The sequence below is a fragment of the Pezoporus flaviventris genome, unplaced genomic scaffold (genome assembly GCF_033815535.1).
Source record: "Pezoporus flaviventris isolate CSIRO_AGI_PZ_B2104156 unplaced genomic scaffold, CSIRO_AGI_Pfla_v1 ptg000021l, whole genome shotgun sequence".
NCBI lineage: Eukaryota > Metazoa > Chordata > Aves > Psittaciformes > Psittacidae > Pezoporus > Pezoporus flaviventris.
In genome coordinates, this window is record NW_026892569.1 from 2747349 (window position 1) to 2774278 (window position 26930).

General features: G+C 41.2%; 1 protein-coding gene across 7 annotated transcripts in view; it reads right to left on the minus strand.

Annotated features, from left to right (window-relative positions):
* CHL1 (cell adhesion molecule L1 like) overlaps positions 1-26930 on the minus strand; it is a 141269-nt gene that overhangs the window by 54850 nt on the left and 59489 nt on the right. For 6 of the 7 annotated variants that reach the window (XM_061455710.1, XM_061455711.1, XM_061455713.1 and 3 more), the window contains exons 2-4: positions 6725-6914; positions 3312-3417; positions 1498-1688 (exon numbers count right to left, since the gene is read on the minus strand). In XM_061455710.1, the coding sequence (XP_061311694.1) occupies positions 1498-1688; positions 3312-3417; positions 6725-6815 (388 nt within the window). In that variant the 5' untranslated portion in view covers positions 6816-6914. Of the gene's footprint in view, positions 1-1497; positions 1689-3311; positions 3418-6724; positions 6915-11336; positions 11489-26930 lie in introns of those variants that run through there. The other variant, XM_061455709.1, reaches the window with a different exon arrangement.

Consider the following 26930-nt stretch of genomic DNA (forward strand, 5'->3'; position numbering starts at 1 on the left):
AAAATCACCCATTCCCTCCACTGCCCTCCCTCTGTGCTAAGGATGGAAGGACAAGTTTCCAGGATTGGTAATTTTCCCTACTATAATTTTGAGCTCATTTTCCCTTCAGTTTAGGTCTTTAATATTCTCCCCATAAGCATTTATATCAAACTCTGAGTGGTACTGACATCAGACTCATGAACTCACAGTTGATTGGATGACATCCCTTTGAGCTTTCAAACATTTGTATCAGTTGCTATTTTTCAGGAACAAACTGCTATTTCTCCCACCCTTTCCCCCAGCTTCTGTTTCCATGTTCCTTGCTCTGAGGTAGAGACCATATGGTCCTCCCAGCTTCTGGGCACTCCGTCATGGTTGCCAAGCTGAAATACTCCAGTCTTATGACTCTTCACGGCATTTGCTTCCCAATAAATGTTTGAAAAGTGAAAGCATCACATAATTCCTAACTCTTTATCAAATACATTCCTCCAGTATTAGTGAGAACAAATTTAACTCAGGAGTTTCCCCAAACTTACAGTGCCTTTTACAAAATTTCCCCAAAGTGATCTGAATGAAAGAAATTTTCTTTTCCATGACAATGACTTCCTATTCCTTTATTGCCCACTACATTTTTAGTCTTTAAGATATTTCTATTTCATGATGTTTGTCATTATCCCTATCTTTCATGAACAGCTAATATCTTTCAATAGCCGTACTGCAGTTAAGAGAGCTACTCTGATGGGTTTTCCTGCTATTTATCTCTCAAAATATTTTAATTACTTTATTTTCATGATGGGCTGGCATCAGCTCACAAATTATCTCTGCCTAAATTAGATTCAGAATTTACCAGGCTATGACTCTTGTCAATATTTATGCTTTCTTCTTTGCAGAAAGAGAAAAGTATTAGAGGAGGAAACATCACAAGAGCAAATAGTGGCTTTTAAGCAAATACAAATCAGAAAACAATTCTAATGGAGGTTAAGGCAAAGGCAAACCAAGTACTTTATAAAAGCATTTGAATACTCAAGTCAAAGTCATTTCCTGTCATTGAACGTTCACCTCTCCTGAGATGGTTATTAAAAAGTTTATACCAATTTATCTATCAACCCATTCTCTACAGGCAAAGTGGGACAGACAGGACTCCGAAAGTAAATAATAAATGTTTTCCAAATTAATATATCAGGGAAAATATATACATAACCTACCCAATGCATTTGAATTCATAAAAGTTGGTAAGGAGCATCAGCATCAGCATGTAGAAACCTGTAAGGAGTTGATAGTCCAGAGGTATTCTCTGAAATCCTGCATTCAGATTTGGGTTCTGTCCTCAAAACCAGGAATGAAATTAAATCATTCCAGGGGGCACACAGAGCTTTTTCTTTCAATGTTCACTGAGTAACAAGCAGTGCATGTTTCACCATATACTACCTTAACAATTCGTGCTTTCCTCATTAATTTGAGGAAACACAGTTTTAATCTTCAAAATCCCCAGACCAAAAGCCAAGTAAAAGCCCTTACTTGGAACAATTAGCTCAATTTCTTCTGACATGGCAGTTCCCAGCACATTGGATGCAAAGCAACGATATTTCCCTTGAAAATTGGTGATGATTCCACGATTTTGAATCACAAATGTTCCAGAGTTGTTAGTTGCAACTATCCTTGGGTCAGATAACAAATCAAATGGTTTTCCATCCTTAGTCCAGTTAAAGCTGAAAAACAAGACCAGTGTTACACGAGACAGGCCACAGAACAGGGGGCACTATGGTACAAAACCAGTGGTAAATAGGGGTCCAAAAGTGTACTATTAAAATAAAAGAAAAAACTTGATGTAGGAGAGAGTTAAATGGCAAAATAACCACTGTGCTGCCATAAGCTGCGGTAGCTATTGGGCATATTTCTCCTATCAGACCCTTTACTTTTGGATAACTGACTGTGACATGAAATAAACACAAAGCTTAAGGCAAAGACAATAAATGAGAGAGGCCATCTGTGAAAGCAAGAGCACAGAGTGAAAAGAACTATATGTCTACAAAAAAAGGCTGTGTCTGTGTCTGTAGAAGAGGTGGTACTTTTGACTGGCAAAGATTGACAGGAGCTTTTCTCACTATCTACAGGAGATACCATGGTCGAAACAAGGAGAAACTGAGATGACTCAACTGAGTTTCTCCTGGTCTTGACACAGAATCAGTTGTAGTTTTGATGATACTAACATGTGACTTTGATTAGTGCTGAAGGCTTGGTCATAGTTTATGCATCTGAAAGTCTTAGATGGATTGAAATAAGGCTGCAGTGATTAAAATCAGAGACAGTTGGAAATTAGACTATTACATGCATCTATGGAAGATGTACATTTTTCAATATTTTGTCATGTTTTAAGAGAAAACAGAAATGTATGTTTTGGTACTTCATTAATACTGGTAAAACTGCCTTGCTACAGTATGGAAGGGAATATGGGTTCCTATTGCCTAACCAGCACTAACACATACATTTAAATATACTGGAAAACCTTCATTAATCCACCGATAAACAGTGAAGCAAAGGAAATTTGTTATCATGCTACAAATCTCCATTCAGAGTTCAAGTAAGCATGATCAAATCAACTTGATATAAAATAACAATTGTCTTTCTAAAGCAAGTTTAAATTGTGTTGCAGGTAAAGAAGGGAAAGATCAGAGTAAAACTGACATGCAAACCAGCTATTAATTTAGCCCATGCACCATCCAATTGTGAAAGCCTCAGGAGAAGCTTCTACTGTATTATTACATTTTTGCTAATCACATTTTCATTAAAAATTTTTCCTTTTCACACTGGCATAAAATACATAAAGCCTATCTTTGGATATTTATTTGAATAACTCCTTATGTGTATATTTGTAACATCACTATGGCCGCAATGATGCTAGGTGCAGACAAGGTATCAGATAAAATGCAAATGTGATCTTTGAATACACAATTTAATGTGCTTGGTATTTTTAGGGTTGCTGTGGAAAAGCCAGAACAGCTGGGACCCTTTGATTACCATTACACATCTCCTATCTTTTGCAGCACAGCCCAGACAAGCTTTTTTAAATCAGACGGTGAACTCAGCACATGCACAGAACATCTCCCAACAAGAAAAAGACATGTTGATATCTATTCAACATGAGTGAAGTGATGGAGCAATAAAAGCTGAATGGCCTAAATGGAAACCCAAACCTTAACCTTGTCTTACAGTGATGAGCAGGTTACTGTACATCAGCTATTCCTCCCCTCCTCAAAACCATAGTGATGTTTGGCAAAGGCTACAAGCAAATTCAATTTCTGCTTGCTTCTCTGGGTGAAAGCAATACTCACATGGGCTGTGGGTTTCCTCTAGCTTCACATTTAATTGTAAAGTCCTCATCAAAGGGGTAAGCAACCTGGGTGTGGGATTGCTCCGTGATTGTTGGAAGCTGCGCAACTGAACACAAAGAAGTAGCAGGTTAAAACACCATCCAAGCAAAGCTATGCTCCGCTCAGGTCATTTCTTAGAAAGATTCAACATCAGGATTGCCTTACACCTGCAAAGAGTGAGGAATTGCCAACACTCTCTGCTCCCCAAACTGAACACTGTTAATGCCCCAATAGCCAGAGGAAAGCTTGATGGCACTGACTACACCCAGCCAGCCATTCACAGGCATCACCTGCACACACTTCCATGTAGCACCAACCCATCCAGTGCAGAGGAGAGCTATGGCCATGCTAAGCTAAAGTCAAAGCATGGGTGTTCGGAATGGTAAATTTATTCAGTGGTGAAGTCAGTAACTGGCTTTTTAATCCAGACAGATACACACACATGAAGTAGCAAATTGCTACGTCCATCCTGGATAAAATTGCCAGGAAATCTATGGACTGAAAAGACGACTTAATGCCCCCTCTAGGGTACAGCAGTTATCAGTGACACGGTAACACAATGATGTTTCACTAACTTCTTTTTTTTTTTCTAGAGGAAGAAGTGTTGTGAATGTCTGTGTAACAGAGCCATAAGAGGGAGGATGCTCCCTACAGTGGAGCTGGGGATAATAGGATCATCACATTGCTATAAACAGCCAGGAAGAAAATTAACACGCTCTTTGTTTTCTCTTTTAAGTCCAGGAAGCTCAAAGCTGGAGCAAAACGTGGTGCCTTGCCATGCCATGTGGTCTCAAAGCTGAACAATTCCAAGCCCACCAGCTTCACGGATCAGACATAAATCTTTTTTATTAAAATATAAAACGCTTCATTAAAGCAAATTAAGGGCTAGGTGGTTCCCCTGTGTAGGTACATAAAAGCAGTGGATGCCCAGACAGTTTGTCCTGCACTTTACAGTCACAGCTCCACTTTTACTTTATTTAAACGCAAAGAGCCACTGCTGTACTTTCCTCCAAAAACACCTTCTACTTCCAAGTGCTGATAACCAAATTTGGATAGCTTTAAAAAATATCCTATAACCCTACTTGATTGATTCCCCTTTGCAGCCAGGGCCATTGGCAGACTCCGGAGTGCTAACAGCTCACAGGAGGTTCACATGATGCCCTGCAACTGGCCTGTGTCCTATTCTGAGGCTACAGTGCCCAAAACACTGCAAAGAGCCTACATGTCATTTTCCTTAGGTTTATTTATTTATTTCCCCCCACTGTAATTCATAAAATCAATAGAGTTTTACTTTGTTGGGTTTCTCCCCCATCCCCTAAAAAAATCAGACTGTAGCTTGCAATCCTCCTGGTCCACTTATGTTTGAAAAATGCAAAGCTTGGGAGGTCTGGGCTGTACTCCAGGCGGTGGGGACCACTGGTGTTCATTGTATTGCCCCTTATGAGCCTCATCCCATATTTTACATGTGTGCTAAAACCACACCAACCGTGTAAAACAGGCAGTTTGAATGCATTCACAGCCAGAGAGGGATAAAGGAGGTGCTCCCCAGGGTGGTATGTAGGCGTAGGAAATACTTGTCTAGGGACTAACATACGCCTTCAGACGTACACCTGCTCCTTTTTCAGACTTAAACAGCAGGTTGGTATAGGTACCTCACAGAAGCTTCAGGGAGATTCAGAGCCAAAATGAGGAATTTATGTGAAGGATAAAACCAAACCCTCAGAGCTAAGGGCTGCATTGGACCACAAACACCAAATACATGATAGTAGGCAAGATTACTGCTACATTTACAGAACCATAGAATCATGGAATTTATGATTTTATGATTTTTATTCATTCATAGAATCATGTTTGGATTGAAAGGAACCTTAAAGCTCATCCACTTCCAACCCCCTGTCATGGGCAGGGACACATTCCACTAGACCAGGTTGCCCCAAGCCCCATCCAACCTGGCCTTGAACACTGCCAGGGATGGGGCAGCCACAGATTTTCTGGGCACCCTGTGCCAGTGCCTCAGCACCCTCACAGGAAAGAATTTCTTCCTAATGTCCAATCCAAATCTACCCTCTGTCAGCTTGAAGCCAATCCCCCTTGTGGGTAGACACCTTAGACCTAGGTCATCACTTCTCATGCAGGCTTGTAGGCATAACCTAATCTAATCTATTTCTATTCTATTCTAGTCTAATGTAGTCCATTCAGTTCCATTCCTTTCTGTTACACTCCTTTCTGTTCCGTTTTATTCCACTGCATTCCATTCCATTGCATTCTATTCCATTCCACTCCATTCCATTCCCCTCCATTCCATTCCCTATGCTCACCCTAAGTTGAATAAAAATGAGACTGTTCTTTCCCTGTCCAAAAACACTTTCAAGGACACAAATCACAAACCATACAATCTGAAACAGGATTTTATTTTATGATTCCATTTTATTTTGGTTGTTACTTTTATTTTATGTTATTTTATGGGTTTTTTTTGTTTGCTTTGGGCTGCGTTTTTTACTCTGTTTCAAAGCTGATGCTCATGAGCACATGTGCAACCAGGGGAAGACTAATGCATTCTTCATCTTAGCTTGAAGAAACAACCCTTCCAGTCTGTGAAAGGAAAGCCAAGCACCGTGGAAAGCAGCAGCAGGAAGACAGGCCAAGTGGTCCCTGTCTCCTGAAGAATGAGAACGGGAAGCATGAGCATCAAGATCAAGCACACACAAATGTTCAAGAATACCATGAGGTATTTCCCAAAGCATGACACCTACTGATGACAAGCACAAGACTTCCAACACTTGTTCAGGGGCTGCACTTCCTAGCCAGGAGTAAATGAAAATTGCTCTCATGCCTGCCCGGTGGTGGTGTTGCACGCAGGGAGAGCTGGAAAGTGGCAGCTGCTGATGGGGCAGCAAGTCTGAAGCCCTTCCAAGCACAGGCTGCTTTGTGCAAGCAAGAACGCTGAGGGAAATGGAGCCAAGGGAAGAGCAGATCTTGCTTTCACTCTGAGCTTGCACTGAGCTATGGAGCCAGAGGGCACCAGTGACTGCTGTATTGCTGGGTGGTGACATGGAACGGAGAAGCATAGAATAGAATGGAAAGAGAATGGAATGCAATGCAATACAATGAAATACGAATCATTGGGTATGCCGGGCTCTTATTGAACAGGATATTTAAACAAAGAGTATGTCCACGTAAACAGGTCCAAAAAAAGTAGCTTACATTTTTATCAGATCTGAATTTCCCAAAGGCCATCTTCTGGCAGAATTAAATTAAAAATGGAACAACTGAAAAGCAGGATTTAATATTTTTTTCTTCAGGAAAAGGTTAAAAAAAAAAAAAAGGATACCAAAACAAACATCAGAGTGTTCAGTAAAATAGCTACAACTCACCTGATAATGGTATTTCAATAGCTGCTGCCAAACTCAATAGAAAGAAAAACAGGCATATGGTGATCCCTTTTGTGCCTAATAGCATCTTCATCACTCTTCTGTAAACAAGGAGTCCAAACAGAATGAGAGATAACTTATGCTTCCTCTCACCGTCACTTCAAATCAGATGTAAGGATGTGAAATAGAAAGTCTAGTGAGGGGAAGAAAGAACCACATTAGCTTGCAATATTAACTTGGTTCTAACAGGGTTACCAACTTAAATCAATGCTTCAGGATTTGCAGCTAAATTGCAAAACTGCACTGAGTGGTACAATTTCCTCTTCTCTCTCTCCACCCCACAAAAGTAAAATTCATTATACCACCGAAGTATAATTATTTTGTGTTTTGCAATTAGAAGTAGAGATGGTTTAAAAGATGGCCTATTTGTAATCATTCCACTTCATAAATTTTTCTAATGACAGCTGTGTAAGTTGGAAAGTAATGTAACACATCTAATGAGAGAAATTTGGTATACTAACGACCTTGTTCATAAATCTCATCTGTCTTTCATCTTTCATTTATGTTTAAAAAAGGACACAATTTAGTTCATTAGTAAGGACCAGAACATGAAACCTTTGCTTTTCCTTATAATCTCAGAACTGCTATACATAGATTTTACACAATCCATTATACATCCTTAGATTCTACATTGCCAGGAAAAATGTCAGGTGCCTGCCAAAACCAGACATATTCAGCTCTAATGAGCATTTCAGTGTAATTCACAGAGGAGAAAAGGAGAGAGAACTTTACAGATGTGGGTGTATGGAGGATTTCAGTCATCAGCATCATTCACAGTATCTCAGCAAAATATTAACCAGTATAAGATATGCTTCGTACCTGTGCGTCTTCTAACAAATAATGCTTAAGGGACATCAGTCTCAAGAGAATTTAGACCTCAGTTGTCAAGCTTATTTTGCAAGAAAAAATTTCAGGGCATAGCTACTCTGCTGGAGATAAAGACCAACCCACATGGCACAGCAAACTTTGATCCAAGCCACCAAGCAAAGCTGAATGACCACGGCAATGTATTTCCAGACTAAGCCTGGCTCGCACACAGTGCTTGTATCTTTCACATACCACTCGGTTAATCCCTGGATCAGAAAAGCAATCCCCAGATCACTGAGAGCAGTTGGCATGCAGGAACAGGCAGGAGGTGTGACCTGGGCAGCGCACTGGGGACACCCGCCCTTGCCCTGCACAGCTGGCTGCAGCTGGAGCAGAGACAGCACCGAGCCATGAAGCCCACACACTCTGGTCTGTGATGTTTTGCTCCTGATGGCTGGTTTGCTGGACCTCTACAAAACACAGGCACAAAGCAGAGATTTCCCTTTTGCCTTTCATGCTCCCTCTTGCATCGGCTCTCAGAGAAGTGTAACAGGTTGTGGTGTGGCCCTCTCTGCAGAGGATTAGCAGGATAATTTCTGTTCACATGGTCACCGGTTCATGAAAGCTTCCTGGAAGTTAACGTAAACCAAAATCCTTGGGTGAAGATTGAAATTGGCCAACGAGGGGACAAGAGACAGACACCATAATCACATAAGCCTCATTTGTTTAGAAATGAGGCTAAAAAACAGATGTCTTATAAGTATCTCAGGCAGCGAGTATTCGCTGATGGAAGAAGCTGACTAATCTGCTTAGTGCCTCACTCTGCAGAGGGGGGTGGCACAGAGGGGCACTGGAGGGGACACGGACCCACTGGCTGAGCTGCCAGCTCAGGCATCTGGGGGGTCTGGGTGCAAATCAGGCAACATCATTAAGTTGTTTTGTGGTAGAGGAGATTTCCCTCAGTTTGATTTCCCCTAGCTCTAACTTGCAAGCAATAGAGGTTTCCAAACCTCAGTCCAATAAAATCCAGGCTGTGTCACAGCATGGGGAGTAAACACAACCCACAGCAGCCCCAGGCAGCAGCTACCTGGTGGCTGCACAACTTCTGTCACTGCACACTAGGCTCTCCTCCCCTGCCTTACCTGGTGCTGGCAGACGCTTAGCTCCAAATCTGTCTGTGCCACCGATGGTAAAACAGATGCTCCGACAGCAACGCCTCCGGCCACACAACTGCAATTTAGGCTCATAAAAATCTGACCAGTGTTGCTGCTTGCAGACAGTGCACTAGTGGCAGTGAAGCCCTCTTCTCCCCTGTCTGCTGACCGCTCTGGGTAACAGAGCAACCCGTGTCAGGATTCCAACCAGAGGAAGGGGAGGTAAGATTACAGGTGTGCAGCTAAGGCTGCAGACTGACTAGTGGGAAGCTTCTTTATGTATGAATGTTACAAAGCACTGTATAGATTCAGATTAAATTCAAGGAAGAAACAGGACAACAGCTTGATTCCTTAACCAAACCCATTAGCTCACACTTTTTTTCTTTTTTTTTTTTTAATAAAGCAGCAGGGAGCAAAGAAATGTACCAAATAAAAGGATATCTTTTATCATGTTGTACGGCACGACTTGCCTTTGCAGGCTGCTGTAATTAGTTGGTCTGTCTAGCGCCTTGCTCTTTTTCCCTGTGTTGAATACTAATGCAGGGGGCCGACAGTACCAGCATTTGGAAGCAGCGAGCACTTGGGGCCCAGTGGTGCTAGACTTGTGCACAGCAATCAGGTACTTCCAAAGGCCACTTGGAAATCTCCCTGCAGCTGCATTTAACCTCTGCTGTTTTATTCTGTGGCAGTTTCCACAAGGTACAGTCTCAGGGTGACCTGAATTGAGCAACGGTATCTTTGCAGAGGTGTTTACCTAGTGATAACTACCCAGCAAGATAAGCCTCCTGTTCATATGTTATATATATCACTCCTAAGGGAGTAGCAGAGGTGTTATCCTGCTGTGCTGGTTGCAACAGCAGTTATTATGGAAGTCTAACACCTAACACACATCACCCTGTACGTGCCCAACTCAGCCAGCTGCTCTTCTATGCCCTGTTCTGGACAGTGATGGTCCTCACCAGACAGACAGGTAAGACATACCATCCCCACATGGAGACCTGTGTCAACGATTAACCTTATTTAAGGTGATGTATAGACAGGTTTGCCATGCGTTAGCGTTTAGTATGGCTGTCATGTGTTTGGGTGTCCTACCAAGCCTCAGGCCCACGGCTCAGCTGAAACTGCAGAGTCCCTGATTAAATCACCAGCCTTCCCTCTCATCAACCCTGAATCCCTTCCTAAATGAGTAATATCAGACATCCTCCAGACACCCCATCCATCCCAGCCTTAAACGCAGCCGTGTACCCAGACTTCAGGCAACATGATCTTTCTCTCCTAAGATGCTTAAACTCCAAACCAAAAGTTCTCATCTTGTGCCAGTTCCTAGCAAATGAACAATTCAGCTGCTTAATTTGGAGAAGTGAATGAGGTAGCTGTGCAAGCACTTGGCAGCTACAGGCAGGTTTCGGTCTCGCTGGTGCCAAAATACAATGCTCTCCTAGTGTCTAGTAAGTGCCAGTAAGCAACATGCAAAATCTTGACCTTGGTAAGAACATCAGCCCTGCCCTCTGAGCCAGTGTGCTGGATGAGGCCCAGAGCTTGCTGTGGACCCCCACTTTTTCCCAGGAATTCTATATCTTCCTTTGTTCTCACAAGGCGTTGGCTGCAGCATCCCTTGCACCAGGGAGGGGGGGGCAAAAGATTACCAAAGAAAACCTTTCCTCAGCACAATGAACGAACATGTATTGCTAAAGCACATTACATTTGCAATCCCTCCTCTTCCTTTTTCTTTTCCCCCTCCTTCCTCTATTTCTATCTTTATGTTCCCTTTTCTCCGCCTCAGGCTTAAGCCAAGTAATTTGAATTCACTGCAAATACTTATCTGTACTTCCTTACCTGCAATTCATTATTTACTGTGCTGTTCACTTAATAGTAAATACTGATTGCTCTAAAGGACAGCTCATTTGTTTGTTTAATGAGCTGCCTTTAACTTACAGTGAACAAATCTTTCAAAATATCACTATTTTTAAGAAGCAATGCAGTTCCAGATTCTTTTATCGTATACCCTTGCTTCCAGAAGTATGTAATAAAAATATTGGACAACTAAACAAGAAAAAAACATTAGATTTCCATTTATCTCATCAACCTAGAGAACAATTTTCCCTACATGTAATTACTACATTAAAATTGCTCATAAATAGTAGCAGGATGACAGCCAAAATTCCCAGATTACTGGTCTACTGCTTCCAAGAGAAATTATGTTGCACTACTAAACATGGCATCAACCACGTCTATTTGTTTCCCTTGTAAAATATGTAAGATTTGGTCCTTGTATAAGTCCTGTACAGCACAAATGTTCATGAAAATACTGGATTCCCACTGTTTAATACTGGTACATTGCTGGGGTGACCTTTTCATTAGCTAGAATCAGATTTAATTTTTCAGTGACATATATGTGACAGGATTGTTAAATAAAAGCCATTGGTAATTAGAAATCACAGCCTTCGGTGTAGCCCCAGTTAGAGTATAACAGAACAAAACTCTCGAAAAAAATTACTCCCTGGCATGAGAAATAAAAATTGGGATATTTAATTACACCTTACATTGCAAGCTAAGTAACTATATGGGACAGGTGCTTAATTAAGTACTCTCACTTTTTCTGTATTACAATCACAGAAGAAAAAAAATCCTAAACACAGTCAAAACCACCATCCCTACGCTGTTTGTAACTGAAGGTCAGCCTGGACCCAGCTGAGGAGGTGCCTCTTACCCACATATTCTTCCAAAGATGAGCTTCTTGAAGCTCCATCACCTTTGAAGGCCTCTTTGGTGAGGCTGTTGAGAAGATGAGACTCAATCAAAGATCATAGTGAGCAAACCTGGCTGATGAGGAATTTGAGTGTGAAAAGCACCAGGGATGCTCCACCTGCCTCTTCCTGCCCTTGCTACTCCCTGGTTCAGGGCACATTGCAGATGACACCTATGATGACATGAACTTTACTCAGAAAGTGTCAATCTCCACCCCAATGAGCCTCTATGCCCATTTCTCTCTTCCCCTCCAGAGCCTTTCACAAAATGGGTGACAAAAAGCTCCTGAGGCAAGGAAATGTGTTCAGTGTCGGGCAAATTGGCCCCACAGCAGCTCCCAGCAGAGGTGCCATGGTGCCTAGGGGTAAAGGCAGAGCACCAGGGAGCACATGGAATCAGTCACCTCTGTGCTTTTCCATGCCATAGGCAGGAGCACCTCCCTAATTTGCTAATTAGCTAAGAAAGGTTAAAATTTATGCTAGTGAAACCTTAAATATAATGATACAGCAATAGTATTTATGCAGTTATAGTTCTTTTATTTTAACCTGAACCGTCCCCTCCCTCTCCCCACATGCAGAGTCACTCATGTGTTTGGAAAAGATCAGAAGGAACATTTATAAGGACCATCATTTTACTTCAGGTGTCAAAGTTATACATAGCTTTTCCCTAAAAGCTTTTTGACATCTCAGTTTTAGTACCAGGGAGAAGATAACCTTCACTTGACTCTATCCCTATCACCTATTTTTGGATGTTGTCAGTTCCCAGAAAAGCAGCCCAGATGCATATGCTGGAGGTGATTAAAATAATCATCCAAATTAGAAAGACGTTCTTCCTTCCATGGTAAAGTATTTCCAAATAGACTGTAGCACATCAGCATGAAGATTTTATTTTTAGATGCAATTCCACTCTCAGGAGATTTAGTTAGAGGAGTCTATGCATTAAGTATCTTGCCAAGGACTTTAGAAATGTTATTGGACAACACATGTAAAGTAAATTTTTCAGTGCAGTAAAACAACTTCAACATTATTTCACAAAATTTGTGTTTCAAACTTGATTGCAACTATTATGCCTTCCCAATTCTGTAATCCATCAGTCTTTTAGTTCCTCAAACCACAAAAAAACCCTCTAAAAATGTGATAGAATGAATATAAATAATAAAGAAATATATACACACGGCTGTGGAATGTTCTACTGTAGCACAAGCAGTAGTAAAACATTCAATTCAATGAACAGTGCCAGTATTAGAATTAATTTCCCTGGGAGAAGACTTTAAGAAGCAAGTAGAGATTTTGGGAGCCCAGCTTGTCAGGTCCTGGGTTTCTGGAAGAAAAGTCAGCTTTTGAATGGTCAGGGCACCTTCCCTGCCGGGCAGACACAGCAGAGTGATGGCTGTTGCCTGCCCCTGAGCCAGTGGTCTGCTCTCCCCCAGCTGTCACTGACGTCTCAGTTTCATGTTTGCATGGAAGCTCATCCGATGCTGTTTCTGCCTAAGATCTACTCTGAGCTGAAGCTGAAAAGGTGTACAAGCATCTTCCGTTCCGTGTGCCCGGCCATGGAAGAATGCATCTGGCATCAGCTGTCTGTTTTTTGTAAATGCTCCCTATCTACTCCCAGTTGTTCCTAACAAAATCCTAAAATGAAATCCCCCTTAAACCTCAGCAGATCACATCCTGTGCTCTCAAGCCATTCAAAACCTGACTATAAATGGTTAATGATTTCTCTTGGCCATCCCTCTGGCCATATAATGGCAGAGCACCTAACAGATTTGATTTGTTTCATACATCTAGCAGCTGAAGCACTTGACTATTACATCACAAACCAATTTCTTAAGGCCTTGCATGTCTTTTGCACACACACAATGACTGAAAACTAAAGAAATGTGGTTTCTAATCAATGAAAATTATCTGCTTGCTGACAACTGTCTGTTGACGTTTGCCAATGTGAATGTTCTCCCTAGGATCTAGAGGTGCTGCTGCCAAAGAATGTGAGGTCTTCAGGTTTTCCTGAAAAAATAAGTAAAATAGATTCCCTATTGTCATTTCACCAATACAAGTCATACAAACTAGATTATCTCAATACTCTTTCGCCTTGTTTTCCTTATATCTTCTAACATGCGCCATTGGGTGGCTCCTTTCAAGACAGCAAGAGCTTGGTTTTTTAAATACAGTGTGGAACAGAGCAGTGTTTCTGGCAACACATGACATTTGAACTTAATAATTTGTCAGTATCCATTTTGGCCTAATGTCAACTAGACTTGACTTAGAGCAAAGGATCGTTTGTAAACTTTGAGTCAAGCAAACTTAAATGAAACTTCCCACTTTTTTATTTGCTTCCTGGGAAAACCCGTGTGAGCAAGAATATTTGACAAAGCCCCCAACTTAATACAAATTACACTACTGCTGAAAACAAAGTTCACTTTTGCAGCTGTGGGTATTCATAATGGAAACCTACTCAAATATCAGCACTGCAAAGTCATCCAGGAGACCAGGTTTGCCAGCTCTGTCAGATCAGCTCTGCTGTGAGCAAAAAATGCCTCTGAGCAGTTCTAATAAAGACTCAAAAGAAAATCCAGTGTAGAAATCAATACCTGGTTTAGGTTTTTCATAACCAAAAAAAAATGTTAAGTGTGAACGGTACATTGTTTATGATGAATATGTCATTGAACTTTAGTTATAACATTATTGACATGGCACTTAAAAGTAAATTGAGATAACCATTGATGTGGTTACTCCTACTATTAGGAGCACATAAACCTGGATGCCCAGCAGCCAAATTCCACCTTAATGGGTGCTCTTAAACATGTGAAGAAATACAAACAACTGTATTGATTTAAAGAGAACAACAGCACTCAACAACAGCAGGACACCCAGTCACCCCAAAGTCACTCTGGCTCAGCCCTCCTGACTGGGCAAGCACAGGTAAGCAGCAGGAGTGCAGGAGAATCCTCTCCTGGTACATATATCCTCCCCACTTCCTATAACTGCTTGGGGGCTTTCTGAGCCACATGCTGCATTTAACCTTTGGTCTGTAGCAGCTGCCAATGGGCCTTTATTCCACAAATCTAAGTACCTTTTCCTTTTTTCTTAATCGATTATATACTTTGACCTCCACCACCAGAGATAACAAGTGCTTAAATACATACAGTGTTAAACTTGCTGATTAATAATCTCACTGGTTCTCCCTAGCTCTCTACAGGCACTCTTTGCATCAGTTGTGATTGTGCAATTCCTTGTATCCCCTCTTTGGAATCCTGTTGCCAAACTGACCTCCCAGACCACCAGGGCATGTGCATGTGGTGGCGTAACTTAGCTGCCCAGGTTGGTCTCAGGTCCTTCTTCTCTGGTTACCCTCACTGTATGTAAAATTATTCTTTCCCCAGTTCATTTTTGGACTGGGTTAACTGGGCAGAACTTTGAGCAGTAGGAACACTGGGCAGCAACTCCTTTAACAGATGAGTTTAGATCTACAGAAACAAAATTAGTCTTTCCTTGAGTGGGAACCAATATGTATCTTTACATTCACCTTCTAGCCTTCTTCCAGTTCTACCGTGGGAGTAACCCCTCTTTCAGGGAAAAAGCTGAATTTAAGGTAGTGTATTTGAGATGTATATACCACCCCTGCAGTATAAATTGTTTGTGTAAATGTTTTGCAGACTTCTGAAAAACCTACAATTATTTAGTTTCTAAGGTATTTAAAGTAAAAGATGAATTAGAAAAAGAAACATCATGAATTTTCAGATCATATGTCTTCATTACACTATAAAGTGTACTTTGCATAACACTTGTACAAGTCACCATAAAATAAGGTTCCTGGTTTATATATACTCACATCTACAGATGTAAGAGCAGTCTAATCCCCACATGTGTATCTGTTTTATCTCCCTTACCTCAAGGTATGGCCATACATTCATTTTTATTTTTTTTTTGTTAACCAGTGAAATCAGAGAAATTATTCCAGCACAAAGACATAACACTCTAGTAGAGGAACGTTGTGAGCATGGCTTTTTCACAGACCTGCAAATATGCAGTGACTGTTACTCCCCATTGCTGGTAACAAAACAGCACAGATTTGATCTTTGCAGACACATCTGAAATCAGACGAGCTGGTTAAAAATTAAACTATTGTCTGAGGCTCTTGCCATTATGCATCTCCTTGAGATCCTGCATCTCTAAATGAGCTTACCACATTTCTGGCTGAAACTAGTTTTATTTTAATTGAAATTTTTATCGGCGATTAGCATTTCAGCTCATAGGTCAAGCATGAAGCATAAAACCAAGTACAGTAGCAACGGGGCGGGATGACTGGGAATGATGGCGTGTCAGCCATGCACAAAGGAAATAAAAACAGGTTGCAGTTTGTTTTCAGATGAGACTGCTAATGTCAGCCTCCTCCAATGGAGGCAATGAAAATTATTCTGCATTTCAAAATAAATTTGAGGCAAAGGTACTTTCTTCTTTTGTATGTTCATTCTCTCTCAGAGCACAAAATAATAGCAAAATCATGAGCTTTCTTGTGCTAAGAAAAACAAACGTGAACTATAGTAAAGCAACACTTCTGAGGAGAAATCCTGCCTCACCCTGAAAGCCTCTCCTGAAACCCAGCTCATGCCACAGTTAGTTTTAGCCATTCTCGCTCCTGCTCACAGCACATCCTTCAAAAGACACAAAGCCAGGCAGAGCCCTATTGAATTGGAAATGTGGGCAGGGGATCTGCCAGGCAGAGCTCCTTGCAAGCCTGGAACCTAATGAGATTGTTCATTCAGCATAAAGCTCAGTGAAAACAGCATATCACCCTCCCAAACACACACACACACACACACGGACTTATCTAAAGTATGCCACCGGAGAAATTCTGCGCTCTATCAGGCAGTAAAGGAGGGGGAAGAATTTACAGCACCCAGCACCCATTGGGCTCCATTCAAGTGCACGGTGTGCTCGTGGTACGGGAGCAATCCCTATGCCACAAAAATCATCCAACAACAACAGAATCCACTGCAGAGTAATGAAGGTTCGACTTGGCACTAGTGATTTTCACTAACTCACAGCAAGGGTTGTGTTTACTTCAGAGCTCCCTGTGCTAGTAATAAGGTGACAACATGAACAGAGAGAAAAGAAAAAGGTATTTAATTGCAAATGCATTACCTCTATAAACAGCAGAAAACAGCTATTATTCCCACTTGGTCCATTAGAGACCATTTTTTCCTGATGCATCCCAGGTACACGAACTCATTCACAAGGTAGGACACTGTGAATACTGTCAAATATCAAAAATCCTAAATCTGAACCCACTGCTTCACATACATCATGTGAGAGCATGCTTACAGCACTCACAGACTTGGGGAGTCTCAGTGTGTTCCCAAGATCCCAAGAGAAAATCCTGGCAAGCTTCACACAAGAAATCTTAAAACCAAAGGAAAACTAACATCAAAACTGAAGCAAATCTCCTTCTATATCAATGTTATTCTTGTATCTCAGTATAATAGCACTACATGACAGTGAAAGTCATTGGGACATTGTTTGTTTCTAATTTAAATTGCAGTCAGTGCTTCATGACAATGGAGAGTTTCATGGCAAGTGATCTTATGTACTTCCTGCCTTCCTCTGATTTTTCCTTCTGTGCAATAAGAGAGATTAGCTCATCCAGCTTTGTGGAGGATCTCACAATACTTGCTTTTCATGCTAAGTCAAATCCATTAAGCCTCCATGTTACTAAAGATACAAGGAATTACTTAAAAAATCAAGTGAAATGTATTGATTTAACCACAGACACAGCATGAAAGCATTTAAGGATACAAGTTAAACACCATCCACATCACTGCAGGTCAGACTCTGAAATCCCAGCATGTCCTCCCTGGACAGGGAGCACCTCCTCTAGCTTTGGGTGTCTTGGTCTGCTTCTACCGGACAATCCACACCTATCAGTTGGATTTGCAGTTTACCAAGGAAGAAGTACCAGAGGAATTTACTTAGGGCACTAAGTGCAGGATTTGGCCCAGTTTATGCATTAGGAAGTCTAAGCACTACAGCAAACATGACAGCGTAAAAGAGAAATCAATATTATATCCTGATTCTGCATTTCCTGCTTCACTTGTGTTTACCTTAGATGCTGGTGTCTGCATTTTCCTACACGATCCCCTTTTCCTAGGACCAACTTTACAGCTCAAACCCCCAGTCAGATTAAAGAAAAATACACACGCAAAAGCCTAGTCCACATATGCGAGGTGTTCTTATTTCACTGCTCCATCCCTGACAGTGTTTAAGACCAGGTTGGACGAGGCCTTGGGTGACATGGTTTAATGTGAGGTGTCCCTGCCCATGGCAGGGGGGTTGGAACTTGATCTTAAGGTCCTTTCCAACCCTAACTATTCTATGATTCTATGATATTCTTTAGGAACTGATATGACCCCAGCAGAGGCATATGAAGAATTGTTAGGACAAGTTTTTTGCTAGGATCTCTAGGGAGTTTATAATCTTAATGGAAGTGGCTGAGGATATTCTTTTAAGTAGCATAATGCTACAATTTCTCTGGTCATCATTTTGTTTCAATAGCTTCTGTTAATGGAAATATTTTGTACCGAGGCTTTCCAGGGAATGGAGTTGTTGATAAGGTGAAGATTATTTCTGAGCATGGGCAGCAGTTTTCTCACTTGCCTATGTAGTTTTACCATTGTAAGAGAAAAGTGTTCAAAACACTCCTGATCCCAGTGATTTTCTAGCTTAACAGTTGTTTCTCTCCATTAACACCCTTTTTCAGGGCACTGAGTCAGAACATCCGTCAACTGCACTGAAGACAGCTGACAACATACTGAATGTATCTCATGTACCCGTGAAAGAAGGAAGAGACTTCACAATCATGTTTCTCTCTCCTGGATCCATGTTCATCACCCCTTTCACTACTGGCAAGACGCAGAAAAGCAGTTGTCAGTGACTGAATTATTTTCTGGTGATCACATGGAAGATGTTTCATTAGGCAGATCACATGCAGATGGTATGTTTTAAGGCACAGTTGATCTCTAGAGACACAATTTGACTCCAACTAAGTAACTGAGCAGGGAACAACGAGGAAGCAACACGTGCAGAAAAACACACTATCAAAACAGTCTAGAAGTCTTGTGAAACATAAGATTACTCACCTACTTACTAAATACCTGGTGAAAAATATACTGGGTAAAACTAAGTCTGTTCCCCCAGATAGCTGATAGGAGCTTGGTAAAGTATCTTCCAAGACCAGACAAATAGGTTTAGAACACTTAGAAACAATCTGGAGGTAGTACCAACTAATTACATAAGTGTAATTTCATCATTACTTTTCATTTCTCTTCACTTTTGGCATTTTGCTTTCCATGGCAACCATAAAACACATGCGCCTAAAATGTACTGCCAAATATTAAGTCCTTGTTCCAAAAGCTGGAGCATCATGATGGTTCATCACTATAACATGAACTATGAACACTGAGCACAAACATACCATCTTTTCCCTTATCCCAGTTTTGGAAAAAAATTAACTCTACCTTGCTGGAAATCAAAGTAAAAAAAATTAAACTAGAAGTACAACAAATATTCATCAGGAGGGGAACATTCCGCTTGAATGATTAAATCTGTTCAAGTTACATAAAACTGTAAGGAGAATCTTAATGTTGAATGTCACACCTGCAGAACCATAGTCGTCATTACCCATTCTGTCCATAACATGATGCTCTTCAGAACAAGTGTGACTTTTGCTCGCCAGCCTGTCTGCAGATGTATTGTACTAATCAATTTACATGCACATTGGGGAAAAGCACTCTCCATGTCACACACGTGCAAACTGTATTATATACTTTGTGTGGAGCTTCTATAGCATTACACATGTTGTTTTACCTTTTTCTTAAAAAGAAGAAAAAAAAAGAGAAATCATAAATACTGTCAGTCATATTGTTTATCTCCTTTGTATTGCATCATGCCCATAGGTCCACTTCATTGCCCTCTATAATTGATTATGCACCTTAGAAAGACTAATCAGAAAATGACACAGAACACCACAGAGAGGAATCAGTTATAAAAAAGACAAAACCTGCACAAAAGCTTTCATATACTTGAGTTTCAAATATTTTTGACTTAATTTCTGCCTCTTCACGCTTCCCTGTAGCCAGCTGTGAGCCTACAAAGGTCCCTAAAGCACAGGGAAAACTAGCTGCATGGCCTCACTCCTTACAGATCTTAAGCATTTCACATAGCTCTCCCCAACACATACAAATGCATGGACACCCCATATTCTTCTTGCTTCTCCAGCCCAATTGGTGTGTACATTCAATTCATCCTCCTTGGGATAAACAGCATCATTTAATATAGAGCTGAACTGCATCTGAAAGCCTAATGGACACTCTTAGGTGCCACCTGAAAAATGCGACTATGTTATTGTAAATAATATTTCATGTTAAATAAGTAGCATAAATATTTTAGAGGTCCAGGTCACACCATGACAGGTAAAGAAAGCACAAAGAGAACTCACCAAGAGCCTGATATTAAATTCGGAAAACTGCCCAAAGGCAGGGCAGCTTCCTGACACAAAAGCACAAAGCTAAACCTGATGCAGTGGGATATGCTTATCTATAATTTAGCCAATGAATACTTGAAAAGAACTAATCTTGTACTATACTACCAAATTCTGTTTTACTCTAAATGGCAGAAAAGCCAATGGGAACCTTCCTCATTCCTTGTACATCTAAACTACAGGTAACCGGAGCTGGCAGGTGATGTATTTATTGACTTTCTTGACACTCCTCTCTCTACTTCTTGCAACTCTAGAGCCTGAATTATTGTGGTTTCCCAAACAGACAGCGAAAGAGCTAATGGCTGCTAAAGACATTGCATTGTAAAAATGAAAAACTCTCCTGCAATTACAGCACAGTGAAGCCCTTTGAGCTTTTCCCTTCACTCTCCTTTTTCTCCTTTTATTTATCTGAAGTTATTTAAAGGACAGATCTGTTTAAGCAGCTGCTGCCACAACTAGTTGGCCCAAACAGCTCTTTTAATTAAATATTTGCTGCTGTGTGAGTTTTGTCTCCCCTCCCTGCTACCCTTGTGGACAACATTTGTTCTTGCAAAGATAACAGGTCTGCTGAGCAGCCTCTGCCTTTGCCTGCAAGGCCTCCTGCACTCCAAGCCCCTATAATGATGTGAAGTCTCCACAAAAATTAATCTTATGATAGGCACCACGATATCTGCTATCAAGGAGAACCATCAACAATAAGGAAAAGAAACATAACTTGCCGGGGTTTAATAATCATTATTAAATTTTCATTTATATAATTAGACTTTAGTAATAACTACAGCATATCTCTTATGGCATGGTAAATTCACAGAGCACGTCACAAAATGATTTTCTTTTCCCTTCTCTCCCACCAATAATTGAAAAGTAGATTGGGTAACTGATATCAAAACACATACTATGCAGATTTACATAGGGGATGGAAATGGAGATAAGTATCACAATGCAAATAAGAGAACTCTTGAGAAACATGGATTTTAAGCAGGTTTATTAGAAATTTCTTTCTCTTAGATTTTCTTCCTAGTCAGTGGCCAGGTACAGCAATGCCTCTGTGAACTTTATGGTATTTTCCACCCATGATCAGCAAGGCTTTGGGTTTACTCTACTATTTGTATTAACTGAATTGTCCACTGTGCTCCTCCCAGCAGGTAACCCAGGGAATAGCATTAAAGGCAACCGGGTTGACCAAATACCAGTAACAGCTTGCCTTCCTCAGGGAAAAGCCGCTGTCCTACTGACATCTCACAAAGCAGGTATGTGAATTGACTGATCTTTACCTGGTCTAACCATGACTCCAAGATTCTCACCTGTTTCTATACTGGAAAAAACAAAGCCAAGATTCTCACCTGTTTCTATACTGGAAAAAACAAAGCCAACTTAGTGTGAAAAAAAGCCCTTATCTGTTAGACCAGTTTGACATTGGAGGTAGAAAAGGTAAAGGAAAAAAAAGAAATTAAATGTTTTGCAAGCCAAGGTGTTTCAGTAGCGGACATGGACACTACTGGTACCCCTCCATGAGAAAACAACAAGGGATGAGGCTGAGCAAGCAAAGTGCTGCGAAGCTGCACAGAGGATCACAGGACCCCGAGTGTGAAACTAAGATGGAGAGATAAATGCATCAGGAAAAAAGAGGCGGCAAGAGGAGTACATGACGAAATTAGATCAGACACCAACAAGCCTGGTACAGCTATGCAGGGCCTCAAAGCAGCTGCCGTTAGATGTAGATGAGTGAGTGAAGAGATCCAAGGAGAGGGCTGATACTGTCAAAATAGTGGGGAATGCAGATGAGTGAGGGATCAGTGCTGTGTAGAGACAGGCAGAGGAGGGGCTCAGGAGAACTGCTGGGGCTAGAGCAATAACACTGTGGAGGGAATGAAAGAGAGTCTGGGTCTCAAAGCACCGAGCAGGGAACTGGAGATCCCACAATGGCAACAGCAGTTTACGAGGATCTTAAGGAAAAGCAGCTCACCGAGGCATTGAGAGCATAGCAGCAAATGTTTCGTTCCACAAAGTATTCCAAACCTGTCTGACCTCACACGGCTGAGAGACACAGTGGGAATTTGTTTCGAAAAGAAAGAGTAATAACATCAAGCAAATTTTATTTTATTTTTATCTATAAATGACCTATATCAAGACAGACAAACTAGTACAAGCCATTCAGCTACATCTGCACAAGAGAACCCAGTTCCCACTTACTCTGATCCCCACCAGAGATCAGACAAAAAGGGCGGATAGAGGCGGACCTCCTTTGAGGTCCGGATAGATGCTCCTGACTGACATCACCTTCACTGTCAAAAAACAGTTCTGATCTTCTGTTCCTATGGGAAACCTATCAAATTCCAGTCACGCACCAGATCTCTTCCATGCCTTTCTAGCCAAAAGAAAAAACTAATAAAGCAAAGCAAGGCTGGGGTTAGGGCCACTCTCTGTTACCTACCTCAGGAAAACCCTTCTTGGGTGGATTTATTGATATGATTTATATGGTTTATAAACATAATCAAATAACTGAAATTCAGTATGTTTTCTGAGAGAAACACAAAAGGGCAGTATGTCAAGTCACTCTGCTTTCCTCAGATTCACCAGTAAACCCCAAGCTCATTAGCCCTCTCCCAGGCACCAGTCAGGTCAATGGAGACTGGCAACATACATAGGTCCTTCAAATCAGTGGAGAAATTGGGGTGAGTCTGTGAGCTATTATAAACTGCCTGTCACATTTAGGAGTAGCCAGAAAATGAAAAACATAAAGAACAAAATCTCCAGGTAGACTCCCACCTCTAACAGACTTGACCAAAATCTGAGCACTATCAGACTGGAAGCACTGACGTAAAGCCAAATAAGTATCTTTGTTCAGAGGTAACGCCTTTGGCAGCTGCTAATCCATCTGAACATTAAGTTTCTGTTTCCTAATTTTGTCTGCTTTGCTTTTGTAACAGCGTTTCTCATTTTGCAACTTTTGCTTTATTAGAGTGAAATTTGGTTTCATTCTCAACTTGTCTAATGTTTAAATGGGCTTATGTGAACTTGCTGGGCATGAGGAGCACCGCTTTCACGCTCAAAGGAATCAGTGTTTTCAACTTTATAATCCAGGACAAGTTCAGGCATCTCAAGCGTTTGGGAGTGGCTCTCGCTAGCTACAAAATCATCTCTAGGGCTGCTAACATCAAGCTGCAGGCCAGGAGGAATCATCCCAGGAACTGGTTGTTACCTCTAGCACAGCTTCTCCCTCTTGAGAGGAAAATCCAGGACTCCTGAAAACATCCAGACTGGCACACAGACTGTGGCTCATCTGTTTCTGAGACCTAACGGGCTGCTGTATAGACAGACCCAGGGTTGCAGAACACGTTCCAGTGTTAAGCAGGCTGAGTCTAACCCATTGTCTGCTTAACATGACAGGTATACAGTCTGTAAAACAGCTGAAGGTGAAGCATACACCCTGAAATATTCAGCTTAAACACATGCCTTTACCCTGCCAGCATAACTAAAAAGCCTCTCAGCAGCAATTTAGCAATGAATAATCAGGAGGTGGCTTTAAGTTTCATCAGAAAGCTGGCACTACCTTTGCTCTAAGCTTCATAGAGATCAAGGGCTGAAATGTAACCTGCAGGGAGCGATGACACCAACCTCGTCCCAAAGTCATCTCCATTCCCCTACAGGTAACGAAGCCTCCCGCGGGTGCCAGGATCCCCGTGTGGCTGCCAGCCCACATATTACCCACTCAAACAGGTTTGCCTGTAAATGTTTCACTAATCCTGAACCACAAAAAGGCTTAAAATATCTGTCAATCACACTGCCTCCCCGCTGTCCTCTCCACAGCCCTCACAGCCTTGCTGGGAGGATCGCTACTGAGATCGGCCAGTGCTGCCACTGTACTGCGGAAAATTAAACCCCAGCCATAGAAACAATAGCTATTACAAAGCATGTAATCAGCAGGAGATGGGATAAATGTTTGTAATTTCAAGCTGTATAAAAGGTTTTTTAAATGCCTTTAGTCTCATTCATACAACTTTAATATTTTGCTGCCTAATAGTTGCATTTTATAGCTAGGCCATAATCATATTGAGGTACAAACTTTTACAGTAGAATGTCAAGCTATGTGTTAGAGTCAAGCAAACATTTGTAGCAATTATATGCCCAGGAGATTTCATAACATCATAGAATTAACAAGCAGCTCAGTAAATCATATATCACTTGATCTGCACTGGTTCCGTCTCCAGCAAAGAACTCTGCTTCTTCTACAGGAACTCTGACACGACATGTCAGTGCATGGTGCAAACCTGTCAGGCAGTTATTGTGCACTAATGTTAGTTACCACCTTATCTCGTAATGTTTTTTTCCAAAGAATTAGAGTACAGTTTTCTCACACTTTCTTTTAAAGAGAAAACCCAATCCCAACTAGCAAGAGAGAGTTTTCTCCCACCTTATGACTGGCGCTAGAAACCATTTCCACTTTTCCTTCACTACAGAGCAACCATCTAAAGAGATGAACTCAATATAAAGATGATGGTAAGCCTAATTCAAAATGGGTGTCTTGAAACATTTAAATACTACATGGATAAGCTAAGCAGGGAGATGCAGCCTGCCTGCTGAGGAGCATCATGCCCAGTCACTGGGAGCAAGGTTCTTGCTGGAGACATATGTTACTAAAGTGGTCTGATCTGGCACAAAGCTCATTAAATGCACTGACAATCATTCTGATAAAGCCTAAACCAAAAGCTACTGCCTCTCCTGCTGAAAACTTTAGGAACAAGAATGGTTCAAAAGATTTCCAATAAAGAAAAAGCAGATTTTTTTTATATCTATCTCTTTACAGACTACTCCAGCAATGCCAAGGTTACCAGTCAAAGCAATTACAATCGACCTGATTAGGTATGTGAGCACAACAATGAATTGCCAAAGCAGCTGCTTCATTTCAGCTCAGAGACGAGTGCCCTTTAGTGTTTGCTAAAGTGATTTCCTACAAAACCTGTATCACTTGTCAGGCCACTACCTGAGAAGTGTACCACCCTTAAAGAACTCACAGATTCATCACCAGCTAATTCTGTTTTCTGAACAGCACAGAAAAAGGAGACAATGCTCAGGCATCAACTCCTGTCCTATTTTACATCAGTTTTAAGGCAGACATTTACTGTCTTACATATGTCCGAGTGAGGCAGCCTGAGCTGCCTGGACCATGGGGCTCCATTCAGGAGATGTTTCTCCACTCCAATCCTTCCAGGGGTGAGTGGGGCCACAGCCTTGGCTTTGCACCATCCAACTTCTAACAAGACAAGAGCAAAAAGATGGGACACAGCTGGGGACATGGATGACCTGTAACAATAGGGAGCTAATTTCTGACATGGGAATTTATCTATTCATTTACTTAATTTTGCTGGCAAATTTGATCCTGCTTCTAATCCTTTTGGTTGCAGGAGCAAAGCACTGGAATTGCATCTCAAAACAGGACTGACCTCACCCCTTGTGTATTGTTTCTTTTACTAAATGACTAATTTATACTGTGCAGACTCTAATACCACAGCCATCTGCCAAAAAGTGTACAAGCCATCTATATTGCAACAGTCTATTAATATGTATTAAAAGTCACTTTACAGTTGACATGAGCTATTTCTGAACATGAATATGAAAAAATATGATTATTATACCTAAAACTTTCAACTAATCATGCATCACTGATTTTCTCACTCAGTTTATAATTTAAACCTTTAAATATTTCAGAGCAGCCTCATCAAACCAAGATTTCTGGTGGCTGGAGAGCTGAGACAGCCATTACAGTAACAAGAAAAAGAAAAAAGAAAGTAAATAGGAACTTGTTTTTGGGGGAGCAGGAAAGGAAAACACGAAAGAGTAAAAAAGAAATTATTTTTACATAAAAATGAGATAAAACCAAAAATTTAAGAAATAATGTACACCGTTTTCCTTCATTATTTCCTATTATATTGGTTATAGTGCAAGTATAATGTATAACATAAATCTGTCCAAAAGGACATCAGTGCCCAGCAGACAGAGCAGCTTAGACAGACAATATACACAGAACAGACAGATCAGAGGTGACTGAGAGCCTGTGTCCATAACAGGATCAGTGCTGGCAAAAGCTGTCTAGACATCAGATCCAATCCAGTTCACTGGTACATCTTTGCCTTCTGCAGAGTGAGGGAAACATTCCCTAATTTGTATTTCACTCACAGTTTCAGGGCTTTTACTCAGCACAGTTCATTTAAAACCTTGGGACTCAACAGCCTGAAACCTCTGAGACGTGGAAGCCTAGAGCAGGAGTACAAACTCCCAGCTCTCTGCAGAAACCATTCCCTCCAGGACATCAAGTCCTCCAGGCATGTGACATGATTGAGACCAACATTTCAAGGGACTTGGATACTCTGCTCACATTAACACCATAAGCAATCTGGTGCCCGATCTCCAAGGGCAATTTGAAAATCCCAGAGTGGGTTTTTGGTTTCTTTTTGGTTTCTGCATCCTCCTCAAGCACTGAGGAAGCAAATCCGCTTATGAAAGAATTTATTAGACTTGCTGAGCTGTCTTTTTCCCATCCCTGAGTTACTTTGTGTGAATGTTAATCACAGTCATTATACATTTTATCTTCTGTTAAATGCTTACCTTCATTCCCACACACACCCCCACCAAAAAATAAAACAGGTCAGCATTGAAAACGAAGAACAAAAACCCAAAACTGGAAGCCATTTAATAAAGACTTATTTCCAGAGATTCAGATCCCTTCCCCACTGGCCACACTCCTCATTTCCACACTATTCCAACCACCTCTTCATATAATTGTCTTCAAAAGCAATGCTGAGAGAGCAGGGCTCTCCCCCGTTAGGAAGATGGAAAGCTGAGAGACAGAGCAGATACTTTTGCAAGCAAACACGCAGCTCAATAAGGTTATAAGGGTTTCAGGTAGG